The 27,518-nt window shown below is 44.0% G+C and overlaps 1 protein-coding gene across 4 annotated transcripts in view; it reads left to right on the top strand.

Moving 5' to 3' along the window:
- Nucleotides 1-26,191, top strand: part of MTMR10 (myotubularin related protein 10) — a 45,814-nt gene extending 19,623 nt beyond the window's left edge. For 2 of the 4 annotated variants that reach the window (XM_082618312.1, XM_082618309.1), the window contains 11 exons: nt 1,876-1,966; nt 8,038-8,221; nt 10,182-10,269; nt 10,351-10,439; nt 12,825-12,955; nt 14,074-14,143; nt 14,743-14,813; nt 18,494-18,663; nt 19,993-20,163; nt 21,393-21,575; nt 22,906-26,191. In XM_082618312.1, coding sequence (XP_082474438.1) covers nt 1,876-1,966; nt 8,038-8,221; nt 10,182-10,269; nt 10,351-10,439; nt 12,825-12,955; nt 14,074-14,143; nt 14,743-14,813; nt 18,494-18,663; nt 19,993-20,163; nt 21,393-21,575; nt 22,906-23,502 — 1,845 coding nt within the window. In that variant the 3' untranslated portion in view covers nt 23,503-26,191. Of the gene's footprint in view, nt 1-1,875; nt 1,967-3,840; nt 4,005-8,037; nt 8,222-10,181; nt 10,270-10,350; nt 10,440-12,824; nt 12,956-14,073; nt 14,144-14,742; nt 14,814-18,493; nt 18,664-19,992; nt 20,164-21,392; nt 21,576-22,905 lie in introns of those variants that run through there. The other 2 variants (XM_082618310.1, XM_082618311.1) reach the window with 2 other exon arrangements.
- Nucleotides 26,192-27,518: the final 1,327 nt, after the last annotated feature.

Raw genomic sequence — 27,518 nt, 5'->3', positions numbered from 1 at the left:
ATCCAGAGAACAAAGTTGTTGGTCAAAATTTGATCTTTGGTTTTTTTTTTTTAAGAATGTAGGGAAACCCACAGAGATGCCGTAAGGCGAGTATGGCTTAAGGTTGTGACTCTGATGGTGTAGAAAAACGGGACAAAAATGAAAAAGAATCTCGAGGAAAGTGCTAAAATAAATATGGTGCCCAGAGGAACAGGAAGTGATGAGGACTTTTTCAAGGTGTAGATTTCAGTAGTTTGCTGCTGGAAGAAGTGCTTTAAAGACTGTTGAGCAGGTAGGGGATGGGAATGTAGGTCACTGTCTCCTAAATTTCCTCGGTGGGACTCTCACAGAAAGCTCTCCCACAGGCATTAAGAAAAACAGGGTATTACCTACGTTTCAAGGAGCTTTCTTTGTTGTTGTTGTTTTTAGTCAAAACTAAAACTAATGATAACTCTGTTCACTTAGATGTATGTTTTAATTTAGTAAGACAGGAAACATTTATTCTATAGAAGACTCTTAAAATATATTTTAAACAAGCAGCTGACACAGACTTACCAGTCAATAGAATTGGCATCAACCCACCCCAGACCCCGCTCATTTGACATGGACTAACAATGAACTAAACTTCTTGCTTGCTCACTGTTAAAAGTATATCATTCTGGCTTAATGCTTTTTCTTCTAAATGATGCTTAATCTTTTGAAGTAAGAACATCTGTTATTCTCTCCTTGCATATGTCTTCAGTTTCTTCTGTCTTCTTTGCTCACTTAAGAGTGTTTTCTCCCATGGTCTAGTCCAGGGCTTTATGGGCACGGAGCGCTATCTTTCATTCTTTCCAACAGCAGTAGAGGGTGATCGCAGCCATGTTTCCACACGCGGCCCTCCTCCCAAGGCCAGGTGTATGCTAAGGTTATTCATCCTCACCGCAGCCTAGGTATTATCTTCATTGTACAGGTGCTCAGATCGAGGCTCCGTGAGATGAGTTGACTTCACACAGGTTACATGTCAGGTGCTTGGTAGAGCTGGGATTCAAGCCCTGATCTGTTGGATTCCAAAGCCCACACTTTTTCCGCCATAGGCATAGTCTCAAACCATTTTATTTAAACACAGTTTTTTTTGGTTGTTGTTGTTTTTGTTTTTGTTTTGCAGTACGCGGGCCTTTCACTGCTGTGGCCTCTCCCGTTGCGGAGCACAGGCTCCGGACGCGCAGGCTCAGCGGCCATGGCTTACGGGCCCAGCCTCTCCGAGGCATGTGGGATCTTCCCGGACTGGGGCACGAACCCGTGTCCCCAGCATCGGCAGGCGGACTCTCAATCACTGCGCCACCAGGGAGGCCCAAACACAGTTTTTTTGATGTACCTCTTTGAGCCACCCATTTACCTCTGGATTTCTTACTAATTTTTATTTTTTGTAAGAAAAAATTGTAGCTTTTCTATTAAGTTTAGATTTTTAATGCATGAGGTAAGAACATTCAAAGTTCATACCTAACAGTAAGCCTTCCAAATTGATGGTATCAAATCATTATAGTCCATAAAAAATGAAACTTCTCTTTTTCTTTTTTTTAGGAGTGGATATGTCACTGCCTTTTTGGAGAATGCTTCATTAGTTTTCAAGTTTTGTTTATCTGAATAAAAGTACATTCCTGTTAAAATTCAACTCAGCAAACACTTACTGAATACTTAGCATGTAGTCACTAAAGATTAAGCAGTGTCACGGGGCACAACAATGAATGAAATCCCTGGCATTAAGGAGCTCTTTCACACTCTAGGTCAACAGGAAAACATGGAAATAAGTCTATAATCCCTGCCCCAGATGACGCTCCCACACTCAAGGCCTTATTGTACATTTCATTTAACTAAGTGTGTTGAAATCAATTCTAAATGTAGAATTTTTCCTAGGTATGCCTTGCAATAGCTCATTATTCCCAGCCAACAGACCTCCAGCTACTCTTTGCATTTGAATATGTTGGGAAAAAATACCACAATTCAGGTAAATATGAAAATATTAACTATTGTGACTAACTTTACATTGTCTAAATTTTATTCTTATGTTTTATGAGAAGCCTCCAAGTACATGAGCTTTAATGACTGTAGAATTATTAGCTTCATAACTGTTAGAGAAGTAAGCACTATATACTAAAAGAGATAACATTTGTCAGATAACATTTAAAAAGTGACTGGGAAGAACCTATAGGCAACTGTAAACATAGGCTTATGAGAATCATGTCAAGTATTTTGCCTATAGTCACTGGCTTGTATTTTATGATGAACGAAGATACCTCTCCCTCCCGCCTGTTAGTTGGTAACTTGAGTTAAAGTAATCTTATCTTTTAAGAAAACTGGCAGAAAATTAAAAGATATTTGAAACTCATGATCTTTTTTGGCAAGGTGTGATTTCATGCAGAAGCTGAAACGGCTAAACTTTTTAGTGGACTTCATTAAGATTGTCAAAATATTGATTTTATATTTCTGAATAAGATTCATGAAAGGAAGATGAGCATTCATCCAAAGGACAAGTGTATTTTAAACGGTTTTTATAAAAGTGAATAGTTCTGTACACATGTATGCCAGTAATGACATCACCAAGGAATATTCCAAGTGATCGTGTAATTCTGTGCATTCTTTTTATATACAAATAATTGTAATTTTGATCAACCAATTTTCTTTTTTTTTAACCTCATAAAAGGCTAGAGAAAAAACAATGAGGTCATGTCTGACATTAGCCCCTCGTAGGTTAGTGACCACATGTCCATTTGCCTGCTGGATCATGTGCTCTCCCAGTCCTTAAGGGAGAGAGATGACTCAGCTACACGTTTATAGTGAAAGGGCCGTTCACCCCAGCCAGCATGATCTGGACGGGCAGCCTATAAATTACTAATTTTACTGGTCCTTTACATTTTGTTACCTCAGAACATATATAGTAATTTAAATAATCTGTATAATAAAAGTATATTCCAGTATCACTGTACTGTAAATTCATTAAAATGTAAGAACAATACACAGTGTCTGCAGATGCATATGGTATAAGTACACTTGTAAACACCATAGAGATGATATGCAAAGGTCATAGCTTTTATCTTATGGTACTAACAGAAATGGGATAACGAAATACTTTAATTTTTCTTATCACAGTGCAACTAATTGTAACCTAGGCTTGAACAATACAACTAATTTTTAAAGTTTATTTCTTAACATAAAGAAAATTCACTTATTGTCCAAAAATAAAGTATTGTAGATCCGCACTAGTAGCTAGGCAAACGTTCCTTTGGCGCATCTTCAGGCTGCAGACCGTGATCATCAGGGTTATCCTCAACAGGACTCTCACCCAGAGTTGTGAGAGAGTAACTGAGATGAAAGCTTCAAGGGGCATAAGAGTCATAGGAGAGCCTTTGATTCCCACTTGCATTTGTTGATGATCAAGACCAATTGTGGATGATACCTTTTTCCTAGTAGAAACGATTCAGTCCAGGGTACAGACCCATGAGTTCTGCACAGTGTTCAGCAAGTACAGCGAACTTCATTATGCGTTTGGTGATGTGATGCCTGCTTCAGTTACTTCTCACGGTTGTCTTCATCCGTTCCTCGTGGGCATCTCTGGGTTGATAACAGTTTATTCAGTCCATAGCTTTCCTACTGCTGGTTTCCTTATTCCCGTCAGTCACTTCTCTGTATCTTCTCATAAGTAGCTTGTGGAGTAAATAACGATTGATAAGTAACACTTAAAATATTCAGGAACACTTTTTATATTGCATCCTTCAGACTCCTCCTCCTTGACAGTCACTTCATAAACATAACACTTGGCCAAAGTTTTGTTAAGATTCCTCATAGGGTAACATCCTTTCATATCCTTCCATGCTGTTGCAGAAGCATAAACTGCACCTTTAAGAGCAAAAGAAGCCTGAAATTTCCACACACTGCAGTCAGAATTCATTAATTTGTGAGTGAAAGAGGCCCAATAATCCACTCTTGAACTTCTGGATGACACCTTGATTCATTGGCTGGATTAAAGAAGTCCTTTTTGCAGGCAGGTAGGTGACAAAGCTGTTTCCACAAATAAGATGTGAAGCTAGAGGATGTCCCCTGCAATTGTCTAAGAATCTCTTAGCTGGCCTTAGGCCTTCTGAGGTTTTCTTTCATGTTCGGCATCACTTGAGTGAAAAGCCAGTCATCCAGGTACTTTGTGAGGGTCCTGAAGTATGGGAGATGCCCAGCACCCGCGGGCTTCGGGACACTCCACACGCTGACACCGCAGGCGGCACTGGCACAGGCAGGAACAATGGTTCTATTTTTGCTCTTTTAACTTGAAAGAAACCACGAGGACGCTGTTTTCACCAGTTAGCTTATTATTGGACAAATAATGTCCCAAAAATACAGATCCATCTTTGTTATAAAATTGACAAGATGTCAGATTATACTTCTGGACTAAAGAATTGAAAACCTCAGGTTACCTGTAGCCTCAGTGTTGGCAGCTCCACTGCATGACAGACACCTGCTTGCAGATGCGGTGACATAATCTCAAGGTGCAGTGTAGGCTCACAGCAGAAGATGGACATTTTCAGTGACGTTATTTTACTTTGTAATTTTATCTTTTTTTTAAAACATGGGTCTTAGTACTAGGTTTTCCTTTAGATGCTTATTTGAAAACCACTTACAGAGGACAAAATCCATTTGAAATAGTGTAGAAATTTTTAAAGTTTGTTGCTTGTCAGTTTTTTTAATATTCTCAGTGTAGCTGTAAATGGTTGTGATTGGTCCTCGTGTCTCGGGAATAGGAGTACCCCAGCCTTGTGCACCGGAATCCCTGGGGGAGCCTTTAGAAAGACAGCCATGCCGGCCCCACCCCAGGCCCATAAAGTCCAAATCTCCTGTCTGAACCACTTGTTGACTCCGCTCTCTTGAACTTCTTAATGATCGCAGTTCTGTTTTTCCCTTCTTCGCCCTTTCTTTGTGACTTCTCATTTCTGCAGTGTCATCAAAGCGATAGGCTTTCTTTTCATTTGTTGACAACTTTTATTGTCTTTACTGTTGCTTGAGGCCATTCTAAATATGGAGGGGGCAGTTAAGTGGAAACTCTAAGATCATTTCAACTCGGTCTAGGATTAGACTTGTGAACTGTGTCACAGAAGATAGTGACGGTCAGGAGGGCTGACCTTGTTTCATTTTCAGTTGGCTGAGGAGGGGTAATCCACTAGTAGAGCAGGCCACAGGCATCGGGCCTCTGGGACTTTCTGAAAAGCATTAAAATTTCCAGACTTTCTAATGGTAGATTAGGTACCTGCTGCACATTCCATAATCTCTCGCTGAAGATGTTGAGTATATCAGAAATCTGGTCCTGGTTGCTGAGAAATGGACAGGTTCTGAACAAGTAAAACCTGTGAAATAGCAAACAGTACAGGATCTTGTAGTTGCTCTCACTTTGTGTTCAGAAAAATTCACCTATTCTTAGTTAGATCTTGAGACTTTATATGTTTTGCCAGAGGACCAATCTTATAAACAGTGAGCATGTTCTCAGCCTAGCTTCCTAAGTCTGTAACCTCAGAACACTGAAAAGTATGCAGGTCTGGACTCCCAGCTAGGGCTGAGCTGCCAAGTATTTACATAGCTCTTTACAAAGTTCCATTGTGTTTTGGTGGTGGTGGTCATTGCATGGCGGGGACCTCTGTGCAGTGTTGAATAGTAATGATGGGAGCAGGTAGTGTTTCTGTTCCTGGTTCTAATGAGGATGTTTGCTGCGTGTTTCTGATAAGTACCCTTTATCAAGTGAAGGAAATTCCCTTTTATTCCCAATTTGCTAAACTTTTCTGTATTTTATATCATGAGCACGTGTTGGACTCTATCAAATGTTTTTCTGCGCTTGCGAGGGTTTTTTCCCCTTTAATTTGGTCATGTGACGACTTCCTCAGGTTCTCTCGTATTGGCTAGCTGGCTGTGGTGTTTGGTGCTCTGCTACATAGCGTGTGAAATGGGAATTGCCTGGAAGTTCCACGCAGGTTCCGTGTTCTGGAGAGATCACAAGTCCCAAGTTCCCCAGCACGTCTTCTGGTGGTTGTTACTCCAGAGCAGGCACTGAGACAGAGTGGCCCACCAGGATACGGGCTTAGAAGTAGCATTTGAATTTTTAACAAGCTCTGTTAAAATCAGAATCATCATAATTATAATTCTGATGCCCCTTAAAGGATAAAATGCAAAAGTGCTAGCCCGGCACCTGAGACCCTTTATAATCTAGAGTAGCGCCATCCAGTAATGGGAATGTTCTGTCGCCTGCATCGTCCAGTGGAGAAGCCACTGGCCACATGTGGCCGTGGAGCACTTGAATGTGCCTGGTGCAAGTGAGGAACTGATTTTAAAATCTTTGTTTAATTTAAATTTCAGTTGAAATTTAAGCAGCACGTGTGGCTGGTGGTTCCTGTCTGGTGCAGCACGGGTTGAGAGGCTAGGCCCCGTCGCGTTTCCCAGCCTCCCTTCCGCCACCTCTGGCACCCTTACTGCGCTCGCTGTAGTTCATTACTCGGCGCTGTGCCGTCCTTCCGCATGTCTTACGTCCTGCTCTGCCCAGCCGCCTGTCTCCTCCTCACCAGCCACCTGCGAGCGTTTGGATTGGCTGGTTCCTCAGGACTCTGCTCAGAGCTGCTCGGGTCGGAGACCTTCCCATCCCAGCCTGCAGCCCCAGCCGCAGTGGGCTTCCCCCTCCGCCCGCATCGCTCTCGTCCACCCGACGCGCTGTCACCAGCGCCTCAAAGTAGGGGTGAAATCTTAGCTCGCTTGTCAGTTTTCAGGCCTTAGCACGTGGTAGGGTCTCAGAAAATACCTCTTTTGCACCAGGTTTAGTAAATAGTCCACGGGAACGGGCGTGGCATGTTGAGGGGACAAAGAAGGGTTTTCACGGCTGCAGGGGGATGGGAGTTCGGCAATAACGGGCAGTAACGGTCAGGGCAGGTCTGCGAGGGCTCTTTAAGAGAAGCTGTTTAGGTTTGCTGGATTCAGTTGGAAATGAGTATGATTGCACAGTTGGGGGCAAGGGTAGCGTCCTGAAAGCTTGATTTCAGGAAGTGTGTCCTGTGGCAGCTGCAGGCTGGTCTGAGTGCAGCAGAACATCGGTCGGGCTGTCAGCTGAGAGACTGGCCGTGGTTGCAGCCTCCACAGGGAGACCCTGGGCCAGGAGAGGGATGACCTCTGTCACCCAGATCAGGCTGCCTGTGGGGACACCTTCTTTCTCTGTGGTCACTCTGAGGCCCTCCTGAGGCTGTGCGCATGCTCCCAGCAGGTGGCCTTGCCTCTCAAGTGGAGAAGGCTCCTTGCTAAAGAAGGTCAAGTCTAGGCCCTCTGCTGAGTCTCCAGTGGACTGGCACTCTGGTGGAGGCTAAGGAATCTATGTCAACTTATCAAAGAAAAATCGTGTAGAGATAGGAGACCAAGAATGTCATAGCGAGTCATACATAGAGAAGGGTTAAAAAGTAAACACTGGAAAGATGAAAGATTCGGACAGCTCGAGAACGGAGTTGATTGTTGGATGCATTCATTTTTCCAGGCAAAATGTGGGGAGAAAACTAGTAGTGACTTGGATTTACGGCATAGCTTGGGGTAGGGAGTTGAGGGAGGCTTGTGAATAGTGTCCGTAAACCAGTAGGGATAGAAGACAGTTGGAAGTTAAGGAGGAAACGTGAGCAGCAGGCATCGGTCACCCTTTCAGAAGGTGGCCAGTAAAAGGGAGGGGGACTGTGTAGCGTAGTAGCGAGAGTGGTCCAGTGTGGTCACGTGAAAGCCCTTTCAAAGCCAAGTTTGCCCGTTTGTGAGTGAAGGCGTTGAAGGCAGAGCCAGCGGAAGGACAGGGTATCGAAGGTGCTGCAGGGTGGGGACGAGCTGGACAAGGACGGGACACAGTGGGCTGTTCTGCAGGGGGGCCGCCCCTTCCCCAGGACGGCTGGAACGGGTACGGGGGCCTTGGAGAGACTGGAGACAAACAGGGAAGAGGTGCCACACTGCAGTGTGTTTGTGACAGGAGGCACGGAGAGAGGAGAGGGAATTTGAAGCAGAATTAATACTATTGCTTTTTTTTTACAGCCAGCAAAGCTAATGGAATACCCTCAGGAGGTGGAGGCGGCGGTGGCATTGGAGCTGGGGGTGGCAGCAGCCAGAAAACTCCGCTGTTTGAAACGTACTCAGACTGGGACAGAGAAGTCAAGAGGACAGGTGCCTCCGGGTGGAGAGTTTGTTCCATTAACGAGGGCTACATGATATCTACCTGGTAAGTCCAGCTTTGACAGTGTTCATGGCTGGGAGTGACTTCTTAGGAGTAATCATCAAACTCTGCTGTCATTGATAACTTTCAACTTATGGCTAATGGAATATTTATTTTTAATAATGCTTTAATGAATATTTTGTTTTAAAGATAAGGACTTTTTTTTTTAAACATAATCGCAATGTCAATATCCATTGAAAGAAATTGATAATAATTCCAGTAGTATTGTCAGTCATCCAGTCAGTGTTTATTTGCATTCGTATCTTGTAAGTGTCTTTTATGGTTGGTTTGTTCAGATCAGGGTCACATTGAACTTGCATGATCTGTCTCAGGCTTTTTAATCTATGACAGTCTCCTTCCATCCCTTTTTTTTACTTGCCTTTTTTTTTGTTGTTAACAAAACTAGGTCAAATGTTCTGTGGACTTTTTCCCTTTCTAGATATTGCTGGGTTTATCGCTGTGGTGTCCTTTAATGTGTTCCTCTGTCTACTGTATCTGAAATGTTAGCTAGCTCTAGGGGCTTAAATAATTACAGCTGACCTTTGAACAACACAGATTTGAACAGCGTGGGTCCACTTCCGTGCAGATTTTTTTTTTAACGGTAAATACTGCAGTACTGCGCAGGATCCCCGTTGGTTGAATCTGCAGGTGCGGAACCATGGGTGTGGAAGAAGCACACATAGGGAGGGCCAACTATAAGCTATATGCAGATTTTTGGCTGCACAGAGGGTCTGCACACCTAACCCTGGCATTGTTCAGGGGTCAGCTGTAATTAGATTCAGTTCCAGGTTTGGGGCAAGAATGTTTCCTCAGGTGGGCTGGGCACCCCCTGTGGCATCACAGGGGCTCCAGGCATCATTGTGACGCTGACTGACCTGTGGGCCCCACACCAGTCAGCCTGCTCACCCAGTGCTAAGTTCCCCTTTTATAGAATGGGTTTAGCTGCCAAAAATGGTTATTCATTAGTAGTGAGGATCGTTGCCCAGATCCATTATTTATTGAGGATTGCTACTGGTCATATTCCAGTTCTATCGAACTCTTCTCTCAGCCACTCTTTGGTACCTGAAATACAGTTTGTATGAGGAAGGCAGTATCAATGTTTACTTTTTCCCCTTTACTTAACCAGTTTTCAGAAGGAGCTGTTTCCTAGAATCCTCCAAAAGTGACCAGAAAATTGTTTTTTAATTTTTTACTTGTTTAATATTATTTAGTATTCGGATTTGGGGGATGTTTTGTTTTAATGTCATTCAAGTCCTCCTTAGTTTTTTCAGATAAGCAGTGTTGGGAACAAAGTACGAGGACCTTCTAGGAGTGCAGTGCTGAGGAAGGGGCTTGGGAGCACGCGGCTTGAGGCTTCCTTTGCGTCCCCTTGAATTTGAACTTTGTGGCCAGCGTGCATTATGTGTTGAGAAGCCTGTGACAGGGCCTGCCTCTGTGCCCTACCTGGCCATGTGAGCAGAGGAAGGAAAAGAGATGTCTTCAGGTGCAGTGAGCTTGCCTGGTAGTAACTGCTCTCTAACCCACGTCCCGGAGTCCACCTGCCTTTGGGAGGTGGGAAGCAGAGAAGGGGGAAGATGAGAAGGGGGTGGAAGCTTCTCGGGAGATTTGTGGGCTTGGTTTGGTTTGGTCTGGCGTGCCTGGTATCTCCTACCCGTAACCTGTCGAGAGAACGATGGTGGACATGTTTTTCAGAAATTGCATATGTTTGATTAATAGTCATTCTGGAAAATATTTCAGATGCTTCCTTTGGATTGTTTCCCCACTATAAGTATAATGACTGTGATAATTGAGCACATCGCGTGCGTTTTAGACTGAGATGTCTAGGCTCATCAGTGAGTGGCACCCACGGTGCCCACTGCACGGCCACTGAGTAGGGTGCACGTTAATTAAATGTGGGGTCTGCAGAGCACGCTTATCCTGCCTGAAGCACAGGCTCTTACATTACGATTCGTGTTTTCCTCTCCAGCCTTCCAGAGTACTTTGTAGTGCCAAGTTCTTTAGCAGACCAAGATCTAAAGATCTTCTCCCATTCTTTTGTTGGAAGAAGGATGCCAGTAAGTGATATCTGTTGGATTTCATTAATACTATTGTCCATTTTTCCACCCAGTTAAGTAAAGGCTCTGCTTCTCTCCTAGTTCTGGTGCTGGAGCCACTCGAACGGCAGTGCTCTTGTGCGCACGGCCCTCATAAAAGACGTGCTGCAGCAGAGGAAGATCGACCAGAGGTGAGCAGGAGACAGTCCTTGGTACTTGGGCATCTTTCATTGTCATAGAGAAGTACAGTAACCTCCTGACTAGCTGAAGATAGCTGGGAAGCACCGTGTGTTCCATACAAGAATTACTGTGGAGAAAATTGAATATATTAAAATTAACATTTAAGTTATATTAAGTGTAATTTAATACTTTGGCTTATAAGACACTTGAAGATCTTACATTGCTGACACTTTTCTGTAATGTTGCTTCTAACGAACTTTCAAAGTGCAGTGATTTCCAGTTGAGACACTTGAGGACAAATCAGATTTTTCTTGTAGCTCAATGTGTCCTAGGTCTGCCAAGTCACGATAACTAAAAGTGGTGTAATTGGCTACTGTGAGCAAGTTTGCTGTCATCTGCCGAAGTCCCCAGTGACCTCTGTGTTGGTGAAGCAGGAGGCCTTTCTCAGGCGTCCTCACGCAGTGGGCACTGCTGTTGGCCAGGCTCTCCCCGGGCCCCGGCTTCTGCCCGCCTCCACCTCCTGAAGCTCCTTGTCCCCGCTGCACTCCATGCCCCTGCCAGCCCATCCTCCTGTCTCCAGGCACGACTTAGAGCTTGTCTCAGGACACCTCCCCTTCCCATTCCATATTCCATTCTGAAAGACGTTCATCTGTGTCAGTGGCTTTAGTGACTGTCAGATTTATATCTCCAACCTAAATTGACACTTTCCACATGGAGGTCTCAAAGGCCCTTTAAATTCATGTTCAAAACCAAACTCAAGTATATGGGCACCACGTGCCCCCTGCCCCCACCCCACCCCCAGCCTGCTCTCAGGAACCGAGGAGTCATCCCGATGCCTGTCTTTCACTTGCCTTCACGTCCAGTCCGTCGTCAGATTGTGTCCTTCACTTTTCAGAAACCTTGCCCCTCTCCTTCCACGCCAGCTCCACCTCTGCCAGTGTGCTGGAGGGGCCTCGTCCTGCCTCCCGTGTCTCATCCAGGGCCACGTCCTGTCCCTTCTGGGCTCCGGCCGCCCTGGGGTTTTGCTGGTCTTTAGTATCTCCTGACTTTTGGCTGTGCTGCCCCCTCCTCCTGGGCCACCTTCTTCACGCTGGTCCATGAGCAGTCCGCACACGCACAACCACACACACACACCCTGCCACACACACACACACACACACCCTGCCACACACACACACACACCCCCATCACTTGGTACTCGCTTGTCTTCTGCACCTGCATTCAGACATCACTTCCTTAAGATAAGCCTTCCCCTGCCTCCCAAATTAGATCTGGCCTCAAGTTACACATTCGCTATATCACTATAATTTTCTTCTTAACACTTATTTTGGTTTCTCATTGTGCGTGTGTGTTACAGTTTGATTACTGCCTGTCCTTACGAGACCATGAGGTGGCAGAACTGTGTTTTGCATACCATTGTTCAGCTATGTTCAGCACCCAGGAAATACCTGCAATTGAATATTTATTCAATACTTGTCCAGTAAATGAGGAACAAAGGAAAAGATCTGAGAAAACTGGCTCAGAGAGCCTCAGAAACTGTGTATCACAGTCTGTTATTGGGACAGCCAGGTCGTCCGTTTTTTCCACAGTGCCATAACTGACAGCCACATTTGCCGAAGCAGATAAGTATCAAGTGACCCTCAAATGGCCCTTCAGTTTTCTGGAGAGGGTGACTGCAGTCCCACAGGTCCGTATTCTCTCGTGGATTTAGATTTCACTTTAACCACGTTAGTGATTAATGTCCATTCTGTCCTACCTTGTCCTGCCTCGTGGACATGTCGCTGTTAAGTGCTCCGTCAGGAGTGTTGCTATGCAAGGCAAGGCTGCAACACTGTTAACTAGAAAACCTTAGAACCAGTGGCAGTTTTAATTATTTAACTTATTAAGCGAAGAATTACTTTAATTCCCTTGGTTTTTTCAGCTATCCTGTTCTTCATAACTAGGACGGATTCTCTTTGTCGTCCAACCTCACCTCCACCCGTTTTCCCTCAGACACGTCATCATTGCCCCGCTGGCCCTCTCTAGGGTTCCCCAACAGCCGGGCTCCTGTTCTACCACAGGACCTTCGCACTAGCAGCTCCTCTGCCTGGAACCCTGTCCCCCGTCTGCACAGCTCCTGGCCATTTGGGCTTCAGCTCCGGTATCATCGTCACGGAGGGGCGTTTTCTCACCACGTGACCCGAGCTAGCCTGCATCCACTCTGTTCCATCACCCTCAGCGTTCACCACGGCCTGTCATCTCTCCTCTATCCCCCTCCCCCCAACCAAGAGCACAGACCGCATGTCCCTCTCTCTGTCGCCAGCCCTCAGAGCAGTGCCTGGGCTCACAGCAAGCACTCAAAAAATATGTGTTGAATACATGAATGAGTAGTGACTCAAGGATTTTGTCTTTACTAGGATTTGTAATGCCATAACTAAAAGTCATCCACAGAGAAGTGACGTCTACAAATCAGATTTGGATAAGACCTTGCCCAATATCCAAGAAATACAGGCGGCTTTTGTAAAACTTAAGCAACTGTGTGTTAATGGTAACTTCACTTCTATTTTATATATATGTACATAATGAATGGGTGATTATATGAGGCATTGTATGAGGCATGTCAGGAAAGGTGACATTACTTAAAAATTTAGAAATAGGTATATATTTAAGTAGAGGCTCGTTGAAATATGTGTACAAATGATTGTATGAGAATGTCAGAAGCTCTTAGAAAATGAAGTTTAAGCTGCTTTTAGTTTTGTAGGAAAAGTGTACCAACTAAATCACTTTCCGATCATGAAAGGTCTGGTAGGATACTTCTGTAAAAGTGTCTGCTCAGGAGAACAGCCTACTACCTCCCAGACAAACTTACGAAGACCTTAATGTATTCAGTTACATTTTGAGATACGTGACTTGACATGAATTTCAAACAGAGCCAAGTTATGATCTGTGCAGCCTCAGAGTTCCCATATGTCTGTTAGAGCAGATGCTTATGGGGTGCTTTCGATGTACCCTGGAGGGATGACTCACTTGAAAGCACCTTTGGTGTGAAGTGTGCACAGAGAGAGCCCCTTGTCACCGGGCGGCAGGACTGGCGCCGGCTTGGAAGGAGAGCTGGGAGGGGGTGTGCTTAAGAAACACAGTGACTGTGTCTTTCAGCCGTTCCGTGAGCAGCATGTGGCTGAAGCGTGAGGCGAGGGGCACCTCGAGACAGGCCAGGACAGGCCCCACCAGGAAGCTGCCCCGTTTCCTGCAGGGGTCAGCCTCCAAGGCCATGAGAACCGGGCGCTGGCAGCAGGGAGGGAGGGAGGGGCAGGCCTGCGGTGAGGAAGCTGAGGAGGGGGCCAGGGTCTGTAGCGCTTGCTTAGGGGGCAGAGGCGGGCAGACTCTCCAAGATTTCCTTGGGAGAGCCACAGGGAAGGAGATGGAGGCCTGGGGAACGCTTTGTTTTGTTTCTTATAGAATTGTGACGTGCCTTCTTAAATGTTTTTATGACTAAATGCAAATGCGTAACACTTTCTTAAAGCCAGCTTTTAAATGTTAAAAACTGATGTATCACCTAGCTCTCAATTTGATCATGAAAAGTAAGCTTAAGAAGCCTAAAAGTGTTATATGCCTATATATATGTGTGTGTGTTTAATTATATATGTATAATTATATTAATTACAGAACCATTTGAAGAAACTGAAGAGAAATGGCTGTCTTCACTGGAAAATACACGGTGGTTAGAATATGTAAGGTTTGTACAACTGCTTTCCTTTTCTCTTATTATTTTGAAATAATTATCGAGTCACAGGAGGTGCAAAAATATTACAGAGCCATGCACTCCTCACCAGCCCCCCAGTGGCAACGGCTCACATAACTAGACTATGGTTATCAAACCGGGAAACCGACAGTAGTACGAACTACAGTTCTTACCCAGTCTCCCCAGTCTCTATGTGCTCTCATGTGCGTTTCTGTGCAGTTTTACCGTGTGTAGATTCACGTGACCACCAGCACAGGCAGGATGCAGAGCTGCTCCGTCACCAAGGCTCCCACCCCCAGCCCCAGCATCTCCATCCCCATCCCCTGGGAACCACTGATCTCTTCCCCGTCTCTATAGTTCGGTGATGTCAAGAATGTCATGTAAATCAACAAAGGTTAATGAATTTCCCTGATATAAAAATCAAACTGTACTCTGTTGATGAATCCTATAAATACTGAAGAAATTCCAAAAGGTTATAGAGAATATAAACATGTATCGTGAAAGATCAGATTTGCTTGACTTCATGTACTTTAAAAAATATATTCGTAGTGGAAATTTGGTTTTTAACAGTATTTTTCCGTTTCTCTTTCCAGGGCATTCCTTAAACATTCAGCAGAACTTGTGTATATGCTGGAAAGCAAGCGTCTGTCTGTAGTCTTACAAGGTAATTCATTACTGACAACACTGGTCCCCCGGCCAGCCATCTTGACTGGAGATCCACACCCAAGTAATTACATGCATCTTAGCCATCTCCTACTTACTGCATGCCACCAGATAGATACACTACAGATCCCGCACATTATTAAACAGTGGCACAAAGACCTCAGACAGAAGAACATAAAGGAGTCAGACTTTCTGCCCTGTGTTAAATCTGCCTTCCTGTATTATGGCGAGGGTGGGTCACAGCCCTCACTGGATTCAGACAGAGTATTAATCTCGGCAGAGCATCCTTTCTCTCTAATCTTGCTATCTTTCTGATTCATACAAATTTTAGTTGAAATGCCTCTGGCTCATGCTAGATTGTGACTTTAAAGAAACAATTTGGTATCAAGCAATGGACTGAACTGAGTAGCCAGCAACGTGAATTTTGTCTAGTGTTTGGTAGGAATAGATGGCAATAAAAAAAAAATCAGTTAGGCAAAGAATAATTGTATATTAAATACCTTTACAGCTAATAGCATTTTTAAGCTTACGGATAAAGTTTAATAAACCACAAGCTACCTGATTTTATACTATATTCATGCATAGTTCATGAATATGCTGTGCTGAAGCTTACAGAAGTATTTTTACCAACTGTCAAATTCAACTGACTTTAACAAAGGAAAGTGACAAGCCTTAGGGGGAAAAGAAGAAGAGTAAGTCACTGTTTCCAGTAATCCTTAGCTCACGCTGGCAGCGCGTACGTAATTCACAGACGCATGGAGAGCCAGCCATTGAGAACCCGCACCTCTCGCAGACAGTGGTGTTCTCATCCTGTTCCAGGACGCTACTTAGCACACTTCTTCATGCATTTGTTGCCATGTAGAATGCCTCAGAAGAGATACTGAGCCTGCATTTTACTAACACTTTATTTCAGAATGTGTCTTCTAAACAGTTTGAGGTATAGTGTACATACTATAAAATGCACCTGTTCTGAATGTGCAATTCAATAATTTTTAGTAAACGGAGTCCAGTTTTAGAAATTTTCCATCACCCCGAAAAGATTCCTTGTGTCCCAACCCCAGGCAACCACTAATGTGCTTTCTGTCTCTCTAGCTTTGCTTTTTCTGGATGTTTCATACAAATGGAATCCTGTAGTGTGCGGTCTTTTGCCTCTGGCTTCTTTCGTTTCACATACGTGTGTTTGAAGTTCGTTCCTGTAGCATGTCTCAGCAGTTTGCTCCTTTTTATTTCTGAATGGTGTACCATTGTTTTCAGTACCACATTTTATTTATCCATTTACTTGTTGGTGGACATTTGGATTGCTTCCACTTTCGGGCTGTTATGAATTATGCTGCTTTTAACAGTCACGTAAAAGTCTTTGTGGGGACATATGTTTTTCTTTATTTGGGGTAGACACCTAGAAGTAGAATTGTTGAGTTTCATGGTACATCTCTGTTCAGCTTTGTAGGACGCTGCCAGAGTGTGTTCTAAAGTGACGGTACCCGACTCCCCTTCCCCTCAGCACTGCGTGAGGGTTTGTTTCTGCACCTCATCGTCTGCTGTTAGGACTGCAGTCATTCTCGGAAGTGTGACGTGGGAGTTCATTGCAGTTTCTATGTGCATTTCCCTAATGCATATCATGTGCTGATTGGCCGTTCGTGTATTGACTTTGGTGAAATACCAAATCGTTTGTCTCTTCTTCAGTTAGGTGGTTTTATCATTGAGTTCAAAGAATTCTTTACAATTCTAGATACAGGTTCTTTGGATCTTTATAACATTTTCAAATATTTTCTCCTAGTCTGTGGTTTGTCTTTTCACTTTCTTGATGACTTTTGAAGCACAAATTTTGAAATTTTGATGAAGTCCAATTTATCCATTTTTTCTTTTATGAATCCCTTCTTTGGTGCTATATGTAAGAACTGTTTGCCTAATTCAAGGTTATGAAGACTTTCTCCCATGTTTTATTCTGTAAACATTTTATAGTTGTAGCTCTTACATTTAGGCCTATGATTCACTTTGAATGAATTTTTGTGTATGATGTGAGGTAAAGGTCTATATTCATTTTTTTTGCATGTGTGTTTATTGAATTGTCCCAGCACCATTTATTGAAAAGACTGTTCTTTCTCTGTTGACATGCCTTGGCAAAGGTCTGCTGATTGGCTCTTTATTTTTGGACTCTCAGTTTTATTCCATTAATCTTTATGTCTGTCCGTATGCCAGTACCACATTATCTTGAGTGCTGTAGCTTTAGAGTATGTTTTCAAATTAGGACATATAAGTCCTCCAACTTTGTTTTCAAATTGTTTTGCTAATTCTAGGTCCTTTGCATTTCTGTATAACTTCTAGGATCAGCAAGAAATCCTGTTGGGATTTTGATAGGAATATGTTGAACCTGTAGATTGGGAAGAATGCCATCTTAACAATATTCAATCTGCCACTCCATGAAGTGAATATCTCTCCATTTATTTAGGTTTTCTTTCATGTCACGTCAGCAATGTTTTATAAGTTTTTAGTGTACAACTCTGGCACTTATTTTGTTAAATCTCCCTGTAAGTATTTTCTTTTTGATGCTATTGTGAATACAGTTGTTTTCTTAATTTCATTTTCAAGTTTTTTGTGTACTCCTTGTGATTGTGTATAGAATTCCTGCAACCTTAACTAAACTCATTCATTAGTTCTCGTAGTCATTTGTGGATTCCTTAGGGTTTTTTTTACATACACACACGTGTTGTCTGCAGACACAGTTACTGCTTTTTCCTCTCAAGTCTGGATGCCTTTGATTTCTTCTTCCTGCCTAACTTCCCTGTGTAAGCTTCCAAGACAATGTGCAGTAGAAGTGACAAGAGCAAACGTCCTTGTCTTGTTGCCCATCTTAGGAGGAAAGCATCCAGGCTTTCACTAATAAGAATGATGTTAGTTGTAGGTTTTTGTAGATTCCTCTTATGGGCTTGATATTCCCTTCTATTCCTAGTTTGGTAAGATTTTTTATCCAGAATGAATGTTGGATTTTCATCACACAGATGCTTTTTATTCATCTAATGTGATGATTGTGTTATTTTTGTCCTTTATTTTTTTATTAGTGTGTTACTTTGTCAGATGTTAAACCAACGTTGCATTCTTAGGATAAATTCTTACATTCCTGAGATAATTTGATGACTTTTACATCTAATCATAAGGGATATTATTTGATAGTTTTCTTCTGATTTCTTTGACTGGCTTTGATATCAGAGAATTACTGGCCTCATTAAAAAGGACACTAGCTACAAAAGATGCGAGGGAAATATTTGCCACCATTTTGGATGATGGTGGACAATTCCATTTCTCTCATTCACCTCTGAGTCACCACATGAAGCTGTCAGTAGAAAGACTGCATGATATTTAATATCCTTGGCACAGAAATAGAATAGACTCTGGAAAGATTTCTACCACAAATCATGTAAATGTAAAAAGTATGAGAGATATGCTTCTAATTATCTAGAAAACATTCATATATAAAAAGCCACCTCCTCATTAAACATTACTTTAGTTGATCTAAAAGTTTATAATGTTTTAGAGTGGCTGGGCCTGAATAAAATTTCCTAACATGGGTGATTTTGAAGGCCGCCCAGGCACAGAACACTGAAGTATATACTTTGCCTTTCCTTCCTTTCTCTCTTAGCATTTTTCTATGTACTAATCATTTTCTTTCCATCTTATTGACAGAGGAGGAGGGAAGAGACTTGAGCTGTATTGTAGCTTCTCTTGTTCAAGTGATGCTGGATCCCTATTTTAGGACAATCACTGGATTTCAGAGTCTGATACAGAAAGAGTGGGTCATGGCAGGATATCCATTCCTGGACAGATGCAACCACTTAAAGAGATCGGAGAAAGAGGTAACAAAACCTTCATGCCTATTATCAGTCCTTCCGTGTACACAGGATAAAACCTTTTGTTATATGAAGAGATGCTCCATCCGTAAAGAGATGAGGAGACTTTTTAAATATTGCCTTCAGTACATCTTAGCTTCTTGGGCCAAGACTGACTCATGGATTAGAGTCCAAGTTGAGGTACTTATGAAGATTCTCATAACTATATAGATAAAACTCTTAAAAAGTTGCCCATTGGGCTTCCCTGGTGGCGCAGTGGTTGAGAGTCCGCCTGCCGATGCAGGGGACACGGGTTCATGCCCGGTCCAGGAGGATCCCACATGCCGCGGAGCGGCTGGGCCCGTGAGCCGTGGCCGCTGAGCCTGTGCGTCCGGAGCCTGTGCTCTGCAACGGGAGAGGCCACAACAGTGAGAGGCCCATGTACCACAAAAAAAAAAAAAAAAAAAAAGTTGCCGGTTGAATTTCTCTAAGTTGAAAACTGCTTTAAGAAATGTTGCATTAACACTTTTGCAAGCAGACAACAAGCATGTTAGATATTTTGAAAAATCAGCTTTGGAATATCATAGTTTCTTAAAATGGGGCACGTACGTTAAGAATGACAAGTTGAGGGGGCATCTTTGTAAGAGCTGTGGGGTTGGTGGCTGCATGGGGTCCTAGTGGAGCTGTGACAGGCCCTGCAGGTGTCTTGTGGTCAGGGTGGCTCCCAAGAGCACACTTTGACTCGTGCTGTCTCGTGTAAAACAGTCTCTGTCATCTGAGGAAACCTCAACAGTGAATGCTTCACTTCTGAAACGCTAGGACTCAGGGAAGCACTGGGCAGGATGCAGTAGCTGTCACAGTAGCTGTCGTAAGCTGCTGTACTTGGGGGTGCACCACGTGACCAGCTGTTTTCTGAAACTCCGAGAAGGTTTCCAGATGCTGAGTCTGCAGGGTCCACCGAAGAGTTGTTTCTTGGCCTTGGGGTTTTTTTGTTTTTTGTTTTGTTTTAAACGTTCTAAAGAATTGCTTCCAGGATCAGCTGGAACACGTGAAACACGTATTTCACGGTCCTCCATTCACATGGCCACACCCTGCCCGTCTGTTGACTTTGCCACTTCAGCTTGGTGGACTTGGCAGGCAGAGGAGGGCTGTGATGCGTCCCAGGCCAGCCTAGTTCTTAGGTTAGACATGGCCGTCTAATGTGCTCACGTACCCTTCGCTCAGCTTTGGAGCCAAGTGCTCAGGCCTCGCTGTTTCCTTATTAATCTCTTCCTTCATATCAGCAAGAGGTTTGGAAATAGATGTGGACACTGAAGGGCAGCATTGAGTAATCCCGTTTCCACGTGTGTCCGCCAGGCTCCCGTGTTCCTGCTGTTCCTGGACGCCACGTGGCAGCTGCAGGAGCAGTGCCCAGCAGCTTTCGAGTTCTCCGAGACCTACCTGGCGGTGCTGCACGACAGCACCCGTGTGGCCCTGTTCGGCACCTTCCTCTTCAACTCCCCGCACCAGCGCGTGCAGCAGAGCTCGGTGAGTGGCGCCCGCCGTGGCCAGGGCGAACTGCTTTATTGAGGTAGCGTCGAAGTACAATCAGCTGTGTGTTTAAACTGTCTTAGCTACCATTTTAAGCGGTCATTTCTGAAGGAATTATTTATAGATAGTTAAAAATCCAGGAACTTGAACTTGTTTCATTTTTATCAGTGAGCATTTTATGTATTTCTCTCTGATGTTTATTGTTCATAATAAGCCAATTGAAAGACGTAAATCATTTTAACTGCCGTAAATGTCGTGCTTTTTTATTTATATTTTCACATTGGGGCTGTCTGAATGGGTAATGGATAAGTTGCTGTTTGAGGACATTTGTTTCCTAGGTCAGTAGAATAAAAGTTGTACAAAGCAAATTATTTTTCTTCAAGAGTCCTGTGGAGAAGAATTTGAGAGAGGAAATGTAGGCGTGACGTGAGACTGCGGTTCTCTCTGGGCGCTGCTTACTGGATGTGCTCAGACCCTCATGCCGTGTGGCAGTCACTTTTACGTTAGGACCATTGGTTTCTAGTCCCAATTCCTTGACTGAGAGGAAGAACCATGAGTAAGGAGGGCCTCAAGCCAAACTTGAAACTACCTATAGCTTCTGGTTGCCCCTGGTGGAACCTTCCGGAACCACAAGTTCTGTCTCACCCACATCTGGAGCAATGGGTGTAGACAACAAATGCTGCAGTGACCACTGAGAGAGACAGAAAGGACAGCTCTCGTGGGCCTTCAGGAAGACTTTGGTGGAAGGGGGGCTGCCCTCACAGTGAGCTGTGGGATCCTCAGGCCCGGGTCTGGGAAGGTGCTGAGCCTGGATTCCTCATCCATGAAACTGCTTCATCAAATCAACAGTAGAGCAGACATTCTGTGAGCTGAAGCATCATGCAGAGCATCCTGAAGAAATGCGTTGTTCAGGATGTATAAGGAGATGGATTTATTCAGGCCGTGGCACCAGGGAGAACTCCATTCACGAGTCATACTCACCAACACACTCATTGCCCAGGGGCCCAGCTCCCCTCGCGGTTCAGGGGGTCCACGCGCTCCTCCGTGCGAGGCGCCAGGAATGTCTGTTCTCGGGAAGCGGAGCATGCTGCTCCAGTGGGATTGGAGTCGCTCTCGTTCAGAAAAGTTCATTTGTATGATGATGAATGACTGTCAGAAATGAATTTACTATGAGAAAATCTTAGTTTGGCATCTTTTCACAAATGTTCAAATATTTTATTTTGCAGGAATTTGCTATAAGCAAAAATATCCAATTGGGTGATGAAAAGGGTTTAAAATTCCCCTCAGTTTGGGACTGGTCTCTTCAGTTTACAGCAAAGGATCGCACCCTTTTCCACAACCCCTTTTACATTGGAAAGAGCACGCCTTGTGTACAAAACGGTTCTGTGAAGTCCTTTAAACGGACAAAGGTAAGTTACAGAAACGCACTAACAGTAAAAAACCTGGTATTTGCTCACACATAACCAAAAACATCTTTTTCAGAACAGAGTATTAAAAGTCCCGTCATTTCCCATGACAGCCTTGCCAGTGCAGGTTTGGAGGGGTCATTCACTTTCTCACTCAGATGACCCCACCCCGACTTTTCATCTTGCTGTCTGAGGCCCACACAGCGCTGGTCGTCATCTCAAGAGTCAGCAGTTGCAGCCCTGTACCCAGGGCCCTGCTCCTGAAGCCCGTCCGCTCAGCCTGTTCTAGAATCAGCAGGTCTAGCTTTTTTCTGACCAGAAATCTTAGAAATTCACACTTAGCAAATTATAGGCAGACCTCGTTTTACTGCACTTGCTTTGTTGCACTTTGCAGATACTGCATTTTTTACAAATTGAAGGTTTGTGCAAACCCTGCGTTGAGTTCGTCCGTCGGTGCCATCTTTCCAGCAGTATTTGTTCACTTTGTGTCTCTGTGCCACATTTTGGTAATTCTCACGATATTTCAAGTTTTTTCATAATTATTATATTAGTGATGGTGATCTGTGATCAATGATCTTTAAAATTGCTATTGAGGGCTTCCCTGGTGGCGCAGTGGTTGAGAGTCCGCCTGCCGATGCAGGGGACACGGGTTCGTGCCCCGGTCCGGGAAGATCCCACATGCCGCAGAGCGGCTGGGCCCGTGAGCCATGGCTGCTGAGCCTGCGTGTCCGGAGCCTGTGCTCCACAACGGGAGAGGCCACAGCAGTGAGAGGCCCGCATAACGCAAAAAAAAAAATAAATAAATAAAAATAAAAAATTGCTATTGAAAAAAGATTACAACTCGCTGAGGGCTCAGATGATGGTTCGTATTTTTTAGCAATAAAGTGCTTAAATTAAGGTATGTACATAGTTTTTTTTAGACATAATGCTATTGCACACTTAATAGATTACAGTATATTGGAAACGTAACTTACGTATGCACTGGGAAACCAAAAACTTCGTGTGACTTGCTTTATTGCGATACTCGCTTTACTCCGGTGTCTGGAACCGAACCCACTGTATCTCTGAGGTCTGCCTATAATGGATAGGATATATCTCCCCCCACCCCCATGCAGGCTACATACAGCCTAGGCAGAATCAAGGCCTAAAAGTGTTAAACTCCAGTGGAGGAGGATTGGAATAAGTATTACCAGGGAAGGAACAAAATATCCTTTAAGGTTGAAATTCTACCAGTTTTTCCTAATACCGAGTCTATATTTACCATTACACTTCTACTGTCTTTCTAAAAAGGGAAGCTCCAGGAAAATAATGCTAAAATCTCTCTTCTGTACAGAAAAGCTACAGCTCCACACTAAGAGGAATGCCAGCTTCCTTAAAGAATGGAATCATCAGTGACCAAGAGTTACTTCCCAGGAGAAATTCATTAATATTAAAAGTAAAGCCAGACCCCCCTGAGCAGAGCGACAGCCAGGACAGGGGTGCGGAGCAGTACTTCCGAGAGTGGTTCTCCAAGCCGGCTGACCTGCACGGGGTGATTCTGCCGCTTCTGTCCGGAATGCACATCAAACTGTGGAAACTCTGCTACTTCCGCTGGGTCCCCGAGGCCCAGATCCAGCGCGGGGGCTTCATCACGGCCTTCCACAAGGTCTCCCTGCTGGCGGACGAGGTAGACGTGCTGAGCAGGGCGCTGCGGCAGCCCCAGGGCAGCCCCCTGGAAGCCCCCTGCCCCGAGCTGGTCCAAAGCAGGCTGTACTTCCGCGCTGGCGGCCCGCACGACGCCCCGGGGACACCGGACTTCCTCTCGTCCTCGTTCCCCTTTTCCCCAGTGGGCAATCTGTGCAGACGGAGCATTTCAGGGACACCGTTAGGCAAGTTTTTAAGTGGGGCCAAAATATGGTTATCTACTGAGACATTAGCAAATGAAGACTGAGGCGGAGTGGCTTTCTGAACGTCCTGAGGGAGCGACAGAACTTCTCTGAAGTAAAACCGCTGGCCGAGGCGTTTGAAGCTCTAATCGTTCTATACGTAAGAATAACAGTTGAAATTTGCACTAATACTTTCAAACATGTTGAATTATGCTTCCTTCACAATATTTTTAAAAGATAGGCATAACTTTTGTTATTTATGTCCTCTTTCTATCATTCTAGGTCTGGCTCGTTTTTAGATCATTTGCAGGCAGACATTCCCATGACCTTATTACTGTGGTCAAACTAATCAGGTTTTGTCTGCGACATTTATTTTGTCCACATCCATTTTTCCAGCCACCTTCTAAAGGTTCCCTGATCCTCAGCTGGATTAGCAGCCCAGAGAAGCAGACATCAGGAGAGTTAAGAAATTAGTGTTTAGTATATTTTCAAGAAGCATCCAGTAAACCCCCCGTGGGCGTTAGTAGGTATTTGTGTATTTATCTGGTCACTTTCTATTATCTCTAGTTGAGCTCACCTGAGAGTTGTGTGTTCTCACACTGTAATTTATTTTAGATCACTTTGGGACCGTAGATCACTGTTTTAAAATCATGAGTTTCCTTAGGACTAACTTTAAAATGATATGCACTGTTGACTTTAAAAGCATTTGCTATAGATAATTAATTAAATTTAGAAGTGCCTTTGACATTAATATTAAGATATGAAGAACACAGAGTAAAACAGAATTTGTTTTTTAAATTAGGGTGTCAAAGTCCCCCTGCACATTGGAAAGAGGCTGGTCACACTCAGCATCGTACCGACAGCCAGGGGTCCCCAGAGGCACGCATCCCTCTGAAAGTCACCGAACACAGTGGGTGTGAGGCAGGGTCCGGGTCGGTGCAGCAGCATCACTGACACCCACCCTCACAGTAGAGGCCCCGTCAGAGTCCAGTGGGGAGCACTCCTGGGGGCACTTTCCCGTGGAAATCAGTGATGAGGTCTTGAGTCAGGTCACCTGAGTGCTTAGTGCGTAGGAAGGGAGGACAGGAGAGTAACAACAGACTTCTTCAAAATACTGCTACTGAGGGGCTTCCCTGGTGGCGCAGTGGTTGAGACTCCGCCTGCCGATGCAGGGGACACGGATTCGTGCCCCGGTCCGGGAAGATCCCACATGCCGCGGAGCGGCTGGGCCCGTGAGCCATGGCCGCTGAGCCTGCGCGTCCGGAGCCTGTGCTCCACCACGGGAGAGGCCACAACAGGGAGAGGCCCGCATACCGCAAAGAAAAAAAAAAAAAAATACTGCCACTGTACCGAATGGTGAGAGCACCCCGCCCCACCCAACCTATGACAGGTGTGCTCTCGTCTCAAATTCCCGTTTTCAGGTTGCGTCACAAGAACCGAGCCAAAGCTGTGGGCCAGAGCTGGAGCTTACTGTGGCCATGCCAGTCACAGCCTCCCCCTGACACCCCTCACTTCTGTGTAAAAGATGGATGTCTTCAATGTAGCTGTTATTTAGAGTTTCTTAAACTGCCATCTTAAGCTTTTTAAAAAACGTTTATAGTAAAGTATCTAGTTAGCTTATGTCCTTTTCTAAAACAAGTTTTTTCAAAACAGTGTGTTTTAACCTTTATATGTAACAAATAGATGTTTCTATTTGAATTATTTGCCTTTTAAAAATGGTTGGATAATGTCTCTGAACTTACAGGGACAGAAGTTCCTATGCAGTCTTAAGAAATCCATCATGTGGATAAACCCAGTGTTTTGCCAACTTGTCTAGAAAGTAAGGGCTTCGTTTATATAAATAGCACTGTTGCCATTAAACATTTTAAAGTCCTTGATTGGAAACCAGCTCCGGTGCCCTGAAAACCCCACAGCATATCCTGCCACTGGAAGTGTAATAATTCTTCTTCCTTTTTCATTAGGCTGCTTTTTTATTATTACAAATTGTTCTAAATTTGTTATTGTTTTTTTGGGTTGAGCATTTACTTCTTTATATCTTTCTTCCCTCTCACATTTATTTTAACCCTTTTAGTAATTTTTTTGGGTTAACTTGCAAGTTTAAAAATGATTAGGTACTATTAATACTGTTTTAAAATAGAAAATGTGCATATTTTTGTACGATAATCAAATGTAGTAAAATACAGTTTTTTGTTTTATTTTTGCTGAACAGTTGTTATATAATGATTATTGTGCCACAGCTTTATCATGCATAATATGAAAAACAACTATTACAGCCTTGAGTCCTGGCCCCTGCAGAGCTGCCTGGCACCGCTCCTGGCACGGAGGACGTGTGGGGACAGAGTCCGAATGTGGTTCTGGACGCGGACACAGAGCCTGTGCTGACAGAGGGCCACACAGGCGTCAGGCAGCTCCGGACTCGCTAGGATCGGACTTAAAGGTGTACCACGTCTTACTGTTGTTTTGTGATGGAAACCAATTTTAAAACCAAAAATTTCTAACTTTATTTAAGAAAGTATATTAATCTGTGCTAACAGAAGATGAAAACTATTCAACGCGTCCTTCAACAAAATCTGCTTGCTGTAGCAGTAACCTCAAGCAGTTAAAACTTGATTTTGAGAGAAAATGAAAACCTTTGTGCCTAAAATTGACTATGACTTGGGTTAAAGTAGGATATGCAGGAAGGTGAGAGACCCTGCTTTTCAGCAGTGGTGACTGTGAAGGAAGTGTTGAGTGCTAATAAAATTTCCACAGGAATCGTTGCCTTCGTTGTCAATACCAATCCCCTGCAAGAACACAGAGCATCAAGAAGCAAGGGTGTTTTCTTCAGCCGTGCTTATGTGTCGTCCACCCGACGCTCTGCCTGCTGTAAAGCAAGGCAGAGATGGGTAACATTTCTAACCTCAGTTCACAGCTGGCTGTTGTCACGGCCATGTGGGTTCATGGACCAGTCTCTAACTCGTCCTTCCATTTAACAAATTAAAAAGCTGGGGAGTACCACTGCCTTAAGAAGGTCTTGGAACTAGTCTCTGGGAGCAGGAGCCTGGCCCGCCACGCCTGGGCATACCGTTCTGATAAACCCCTTCCTGCGTCCACCTTCCCCAGCCCAAGGCTCTTCCAACAGTGACGGGCAGCCCTGTACCTGCACACCTTGGAGATACTGCAGGTCAGTTCCAGAGCCCCACAATAAAGTGAGTATCTCGATAAGGCAAGTCACGTGAGTTTGCTGGCTTTCCAGTGCATATAAAAGTTATATTTCCACTATACTGTAGTCTTTTAAGTGTGCAGTAGCATTATGTCTAAAAAAAGTGTTCTTACCTTGAAGTATTTTAAAATACTGTCCTGCTAAAATATACTAACCATCATCTGAGCCTTCAGCAAGTCACACCATAACAAATATAATGATGATGAAGAAGTTTAAAATATTGTGAGAATTACCCAAATGTGACCCATAGACCTGAAGTGAGCAAATACTGCTGGAAAAATGGGCTGATAGACTCGCATGACACAGGGCTGCTCCAGACCTTCGGCTTAATACAAACACAGTATCTGCAAAGCACACTAAAATGAGATCTGTACGTATACAGGAAATTGCCTCTAGTCACTAGGGATGTTCCCAAGGAGAAGGACAAAAAGGGACAACTGCCTTTGATAACAACTGTCCCTCCCTTTGGTGACACAGGCCCAATGAGAGCAAGCACTGACAGAAATAATAAGGAAGTTAATGAGAATTTGTTTCTTAATTCCTAAAGAAATCAGAGTTTCATCTGTTTATGCCCTTCTTGGATAATCATAAAACAAGAATTTTAGCAGCCAAATGTGTAAGGGCAGTATAGAAAAACATAGATAAATTAAGGAATCTCCATTTCCAATATACTTTGTGGAAAGAAACATTGTGTATGCTCCTTTTATAAAAGACCCAAAGCTGTGAATCATCTCCTTTTGTGGGGGGGATTCCAGCTTTCCTATAAGTCACATGCATCTAGCTCCTGAAACGGCCACCAAGGTTTTGACCTTTTTAAAAGTTCATTACCTGCTGTGTGGAATCAGTGAGTGTGCTGAAGCCAATACCAAGGTTTGTGAT

The sequence above is a fragment of the Mesoplodon mirus genome (genome assembly GCF_964341445.2).
Source record: "Mesoplodon mirus genome assembly, chromosome: 4".
Classification (NCBI taxonomy): Eukaryota; Metazoa; Chordata; class Mammalia; order Artiodactyla; family Ziphiidae; genus Mesoplodon; species Mesoplodon mirus.
Note: the sequence above shows the minus strand (reverse complement) of the source record. Positions and strands in the feature narration are given on the sequence as shown.